This window comes from Halyomorpha halys, unplaced genomic scaffold (genome assembly GCF_000696795.3).
Source record: "Halyomorpha halys isolate HHAL.00 unplaced genomic scaffold, Hhal_1.1 Scaffold868.1, whole genome shotgun sequence".
In the NCBI taxonomy this organism is placed as follows: domain Eukaryota; kingdom Metazoa; phylum Arthropoda; class Insecta; order Hemiptera; family Pentatomidae; genus Halyomorpha; species Halyomorpha halys.
The window spans coordinates 473142-480912 of record NW_027108945.1 but is presented as its reverse complement, the minus strand read 5'-3'; the positions used below and the strand labels follow the sequence as shown (position 1 = coordinate 480912).

At 28.9% G+C, this 7771-nt stretch overlaps 1 protein-coding gene across 2 annotated transcripts in view; it reads right to left on the bottom strand.

Annotated features, from left to right (window-relative positions):
- Ets65A (DNA-binding protein D-ETS-3) overlaps positions 1–7771 on the bottom strand; it is a 168292-nt gene that overhangs the window by 118322 nt on the left and 42199 nt on the right. The window contains exon 4 of one of the 2 annotated variants that reach the window (XM_014430238.2): positions 4901–4978. The exons of the other annotated variant lie outside the window; for it this stretch is intronic. Within the exon in view, the coding sequence (XP_014285724.1) occupies positions 4901–4978 (78 nt within the window). The remainder of the gene's footprint in view (positions 1–4900; positions 4979–7771) is intronic. 2 annotated transcript variants of the gene reach the window in all.

Below are 7771 nucleotides of genomic sequence, written 5' to 3'. Positions count from 1 at the left end.
TATACAATTATTTAATTATACATTCCAAGACTCAATCTGCTCATTATCAGATATAACATTTTTTTTTGGTGGGTAAAATAATTCATACAGATATGACAGTTGAAAACTCGTGCATTTTTTAATTTTAACAACTAAAATTACGTCATATCGGGACTCAGAACTCGGTTTCATGAAGGTTCTTCCCAACTGATATTTCTTGCACTTCAAGAATGGTGAAACCTGTGTTTATGACAAACCAGGACAAGAAGTGGGAACTTCTAGGACTTCATTTAACCTCCAGATTTCAACCCTGATGAAGCTCTGCAAAGTTGGGTGCAACTTCGATTAATGAATAGTTTTTCTAATATCTTCGTACATTTCTTGATCATCACCCAAGACATCCATTCATACCATGCGGTTAACTAATAATCTTTCTATTCATGTTGCATTGCGGTGAATAAGCTTATAAGGTTTGTAAGCTTTGTAACGAACGAATCCCTAAAATGTTAATAATGAAAGAACCGGCGGGTAAACACCGGAAGCTTAGGCAGGAGGATCGCGTCAAAATCTGGGTTTGAATGGACGTCACTAGGAGAATTTACCTAGATGCGATTGGTGAAATCGAAATCCTCGGAACCTTCCGATTCGTAAAGCCTTTATTATGATTACCCTTCCTTATTCAAGTTCTTCATTTTATGTATGTTAATAAATATCAAAAATTACAAATATTAGAAAAATAAGTAAACTAAAAAAAAAATTATTGACACTGTGGTGGCAAGATTATTATTAGGGGTATTCATGATATTGTGTTAAATGTAAAATGTTTTACCATCTTAAATGTTATAAGTATAGGATTGTGAGCAGCCCTATTTAAATTCATGTTAAATGCATAAGAGCTCCTAGAGGATTTTCTGAGCAACTTATTTAGTAACCTTTCCTGCCAAAAACTTCATGTTTTTTTATACTTCTAAGTTTGGATTAAACTTGAGACTAAAATAAGTGAAAAGTAGAGGTGTAAAGGCTTAGCTACTAACTGTATTTTTTAAAAAATCTAAAACACAAGACAAAAGAAAAAACAAAACAAAATACAAACTACGAGTAAGTAACCTAACACAACAACAAATAAAACAGTGACAAGCTGGTCTGTTTCGTGACGTCATTCTCCATTTAACAGACCTAGTAACAGACTCTCAGCCATGTTACATGTTATATCGTTTTAACATGGCAAAAAAAGGAAATATTTCTCCATTTAACACGCTTTAACATGTTAAACTAAAGATCATGATACCCCTATTATTTGATCAACTTCTTCAGCGCCACTAGTCGACGTTAGCAAAGAGACTGATTAAAATGGGTTTGCCATTGTCGAAATCATTATCAACATTTTTATTTCCCTAGTATATTTCTTTTAAATCTATTTTTATTTATAATTCATTTAATGTTTCATTATTTTACATTTGTTTTAGTGGCAAACCCATTTGAAACCTCTTGCCATATGATCAATTAGTAATAATTAACAATGATGAACTAGGTGTTTTTTTCGTTGTCTAAACAAAAATATTTCAGTTAATAATAATTATGAATGTTTTTTTCTATGTTGAAGTGTAAATATTGTTGTTTTGACAAATAAAGTAAAATAATAAATCATAAAATAAAATAAATCAAACAAAATTTGATGTTAGATTATAATGGTATGATATAGACTTGTAGAAAAACTATCTATTGGCAGCTCTAGTAACATTTCTACATTAAAAGGTCTCGAGGCCATCTTCTTTTCAGGCGCTTTAGAGGATTGTCAGGAATGGCAGAGGAAGGAAGTTTAGAAACTAGTGAGTTGAAATATGTAATTTAAATGAAACATATGTAAATTTCAGTTGGTTTATAAATTGATTCCAACTACATCATAATATAAGAAGTGAGTAGGTAAATAGTGATATTTTCAGTAAAAATATATAAGAAAATATAACAAACTGTATACGGTATTTATTGTGCTAAATCACGTGCTGCCTAGAATGGAAAAATACAATAACATAATATGATTGGATTCATCTATTCTATTATTACAACGAGTACCATTAAATATTGTATATTGTAATATTTGCCAATTAAAAAAAATGAAGAAAAAACAGTTTCCACATGCAGTGCTGTAAAGTGGAAAAGCAATGGAAGGGGCAAAAACGAAAAAAAAAACATTAAAATCCGTTTAGACAGTATTGAACCTTTACAGGCACTGCAATAGTGACACTAAAAATTAGACTTTGTGCCAGCATTTAATGTTGAAGTAATACTATAATACTAGGTCTGGCCATTGACAGTACATACAGTGGCAGTCCATCTCATCAACAGTATAATGTACTTTACCCCCGATTATTTTGATTTACCATAAAACATATTTAGGATATATTGTCGTCCTTTGATTATTTTTGAACTTAAGACTGGTTTTTGGTTTTGAGGTTTTTAACCATGAAGAGTAATGATTATTTTACCTACAGATGGTGTTTACGATCAACATATTGTCATGACACTGTCCCACAGTGTCTTCCAAATAAATGGAATAGCATAAACATAAGATAGTACTACTACGACCAAAAACTGTTTCTATGAACAATTTTTAAAGTAGTATACTTTATAGGGTTAATTACGCACATGAACATATTTAAAATCTGGCAAAAAGAGTATATATTTTAATATTTTACTTGCATTGATTTTAAGAGAGAACAATTTAAATGTAAATCACCAAAACGCATGATCAAATGAAGAGAATAAACAATAGTTGAGCGGAAGTACCATTAAATAAATTATAATAAGAAATCGATGAAAACAATAAAGATAATGCGGAGGAAAAGTGTGATAAAATAAGAATGATAAAAGCAAAAGAAAATATTCCGATGTCCGAAATACATTAATAATAATTATGCAAACATAATCAGCAATTTAAATATATATTTAAAATTAAGTTGTGAGAGCTTATTAATTTATGTAAAAAATATAACAAGAATAAACTATTTAAAATTAAGAGAAGGGGGGGGGGAGCGAGATAAATAGAGAAGGAAGCATTTTTGGACAAAGGATATGAGATGGTGAAATATGTCTATACACGTATCAGGATACTTTCTTTAATAAAGATTCAATGAATTGAATATTATTTATACGAGAAAATATTTTTATAATAATATGGATTAATAAAAAATATGACGCGTTGACAAAGTTGAAAAATAATATAAAAACTTTAACAATATAATTGAATAATAAGTAGAAAAGAATATAGTTTGTAAATTGTAATACTTGTTAATTAGATTCCTAGATGTGAGGCAAAAAACTGGAAGCCAAAAATATAAACAAAAATAACCGAAATTTATATTAGAAGTTAATTCACAACCTGAACATATGAAAATTATCGTTATTTTCTCCCATTTCAAACATTCCTTTTTAAGAAACAAAAGTATATCTTAATAAGATAATGTTAATGATAATAAATGAATTTAAAATTAATTAAATTGAAACTGAAAGAATAATTTTAGAAAATATGAAAATTTATTGTTGTTACAAAGTTATTGTGGTTTGTAAACGAATAAATTTAAAATTATCAGGATATTAAGGAAAATTAAAAGCCTCAGGTATCTGTATTTATGATTATTTAAGAAATCGGCCAGCCTTTTATTAAATCATTAAATTTGACAGCCCTTTCAAGAGAGAGCACTCAGTAACCCTGAGGATAGAAAATAGTATCAACTTGTGTTCATAAATAAATTAGATAGATCGTACGTATGAAAGAATCTTTATATTTCCACGTTTTCTATTTGACCTGAATGTAAATAATTATATCACAAATGAAGGAGTGAACATCAATCAAGTTCATAAGTATAGGTGATTAGTTAATTTAAGATGACCACGTAATCTCTAAGGGATTACATCGTTACCATAATATTACACCTTATCATCAAATAATGTTCTTTGAAATCGAAATATATATTAAATTTTGTTTTTAGTGTTTCTTTACATTTTTATGAACCTAGGAATTTAATGAAAATTGTCTGACATTAAATATTAATTAATGTTTCAGGTCTTTAGGGACAATAACTAAAAAAAAATTTATGTAAGCAGTGTTTTTTGGCATCAATTTGAAGATATTCATTCCTTGTTTGCGCGAATTCTACTTCTTTTATGCTCTCGAAACAATAAAAAAAAATTCGTCAAAGAAAAAGTATTGTGGTTACTACAGTAAAGAGTACAAATAAATGTAAACGCATCTCTGGCCAATTTAATCTTCAAGTATATCGAATTACAGTTAAACAATAAATTATCATTATTACAATAAGTTCCATCAAATTTTGCTTCTAGAGCAAACTATAGACTCATATTCTTGAATCAAAAAAAAAAAATTCGATGAATATAATAAAGTGTATCAAAACGATTCTGGTCTGTATTGGAAATTTATGTCATAAATTATAACATAGAGTAAACAAATATTTCTTGATCCTACTATATAAAATATAGTAAATTTTTGTGATAATTTGTACGAAACTTTGGATTTTTTTTAGATATTAACTTGTTAAAAAACAAATTTGCTCAAACTATGATCACTTGGGCAAGAGATTTGAATATTAATCAATTGTTATTGTTTGTTTCAAAAAGTGATTCATTTGGTTATTGTTCGCATTGCTCACCGACACCTAACTATACAAAACAATTCATTCAAAAATCTTCATTTGAAAATCAAAATATTAATATTTGCCGATTAGTATTTTACAACAGTCTACTAGAGCTTTGGCGTAAATATTTTTTTTTTTTTAAGGAATAAATATATTTTTCACGTATTCTGAAGAAAACCAAATAAGACCAATTTTTTTATATTTTCTTGATATATTACATTTTATTAATTAAATTCTAATTGTAATTTAGTAGTACTTTAATGACCTACCTGTTTTCGTCGACCTAAGTGATTCCGATATTGTACTTGTAAGGGAATGGTACCCAGTCTTCCCCATACCGCTCATACCTAAACAAATAATTAAAAACCCAATGAAAAAATCTACTAAATAGCGGTTAGTGTATTTCATATAAAATTTTATAATAGAATCCCTAATATAAAATCACTATACCTATTTATAGATAGGTTTAACTCATACAAAGGTAGAAAGTACGTCGAAGGGATATGTGATTGATGGATTAATAATGTTATTATTATATGGGTGATTAAAATCATTATTCAAGAAGAATCAAATAAATGAACTTAAAAAAAAAAAAAAATGCTCCGTAACAATCCATAAGATGTTCAACGCTTGTGCTAGGGGTGGTTTGGGGTAGCTTAAATACCAACACATCAAGGTCAACTTTTTTTGTTTCACGAGATAAGTATGGAATTGTTTCTATTAGGTTGTTTCATCTAAAATCCTAATTCTAAAACCCGTTTGGAAACGTTAAAAAATGTGGCTAGTTAATGCGATGTAATTGACAATACAGGAGTGAATAGAAATTTATTTAAATTAAATGTATATCACAAATAGTAAAAAATAGTCATTTTCAGTAATAATTTGGAGACTCCTCGCTGACAGCAGTTCAAAGACAAGTATTTTCTCCCCTAAGGGATCAAACCAGAGGTGTGGCGGCACTTACCTAGACTTCGTCCAGGGAAAAGCACGGGGGTCTCTGGTTTGTATTTAGTAAGAACAGATAAGATATTTCATAAGATAGGCAATGTTGCAATTGGGAATGATCATTGTTGGCAAGAAGCGGGTAGGATCAAAGAATTTGGTACCAGTAAAGAACCGGTTCAAAAATTCCTAGGAAGCCCGAATTAGTTCTTTACTAAGATACTGCTAGTCAAAAAATAGCTGGATAGAAAGTAGGGGGGAGGAAATAGAACTATCAAGAGGGATGATGAAGAGGATCATTCACGAGTGAGAAGGCCTAGACTACAGAACTAGAAGAGTTGCCAGAACGAACAGACTGTTCCAAAGCTGCAGCACCGAGGGTGAGATCTACCAGAGGAGTCACAGGAGTAGCAGTTCAGGAGAGGACTAGAGGAGACCACAAGCCGTCGACCAGCTCCAGCTGAGCCAGGGCGATGAGGAAGAACACAGAAATCCGAAGCCCATTGCACACACCAGTTCAGTGCTAGTCCTAGACTGTAATTCAAGTGGCAGTAGAATAATTTTACCAGTGTTCGCAACTTTATAACAATAGGAATTATGATCATGTCAGCCTGTTCAAGCTCTGTCATTTATCAAATATATCTCATATGTAAATAGATGTAATAAATCTAATTTTATGTACATGATAAATACCCAGTATGCTACCTGTTTATTATATTAAGTAAAACGGTGAACCCGACCCCTTGGAAAAGAAATTCATTGTATAGTATACCCAATTATATCTAGCGTACCATAACATGGGGGCCTGTGGTATCTAGTTTTAGATTTTCAACAATAGGTCAGTTCCCATAAGGAAATGCGGTTTCTTGGATCACCCATTGTTTTTTTACGTAAATAGTGTGAAAAATCGAAAAAATAACTAAATAAGTAAAAAAAAATCCGTTTTAGAATTAAATTTTCTTTAAGAATCAGCCATCATGATTTGAATCTCATTGACTGACCGAGGAGACCAATATAGCTGTCATGTCAGAATGTAGCCTTAATTAAGAAACGCCTGATTTATGATGACGGATGACTGATTATTACAGAACATAAAATTCTAACAATATTTTTTTCATATTGTTTTCTGATTTTCTGCGAGGTCAAAAAAAATTAAAATACAAAAAAATAATACATCATTCCATTTAATTAGGCTGGATAAGAACTGGATACGTTAGTAATAAATAAATCTAAAACAACCTCAAAACATAAATCAAGTTACTCTTATGACCCAACAAATATCAAATTAAAATTCCAAAAATTGTATCATTGTTATCCAAGAATAGTAGTTGTATTCTTCTTCTTTAGTTTATATAAAATATTTATATAAAATTCTTTTATAGTTTATAAAAGGTATAATTTTTTAATAAAATATGAACACTTGACTATTAAAATCATTTTTTAACCCAATTTACTGAAGATCAACCATGAAAGTTAAAACAGTTTTATTCGATTACTTACCTTTTTATTTCAACATTACATAAAAAAAGTATTACTTTTCAATCTGCATAGTTCTGTAGTATTTTTCTTTTTAATGTTTTGAAAAAAAATTAAAGATAAAAAAAATATTGGTTGAGTTCAAGTAATAGTAATTAATATATAGATATATGTTTTTATTTAAATACTAACAGAAAGTTTTAAGTCTATGGGAAATAAGAGAACGTTTTAAATATAAATCACTAAACCAAATTTGAAAGTGAAAATGATATTTCATTGAATTAGTTCCAATATTCTAACACTACTTGATATTCTTAAAAAATATATAGGATTTATAATGTCAGGCTAACGGTTGAAGTCTAAATTAATAAATTCTTTAATAAAAATAAATAAGAGTATGATATTTATTTTTGTCTTTATTCGATACATGAAATAACCTACGTACAAAGGCTTGAACGCATTAATTTTTTTTTAACTGTATAACTGAAGAGTAAAAATATTTTTACCTATGACGGCTGAGAAAAATAATTGTATTGATAATGTCCAAATGGTTAAGTAAAAATTGTATAAAAGAAAAGAACTCCAATATTAATTTAACTCATATGTTAGATGAAAATTGAAATGTAATAAACTTAATATATTCAATTAGTAAAATTAATATATTATAAATATGTGTGGTGAAGTTATATATATAGACCCAATTGAGTATAATTTAAAATAAA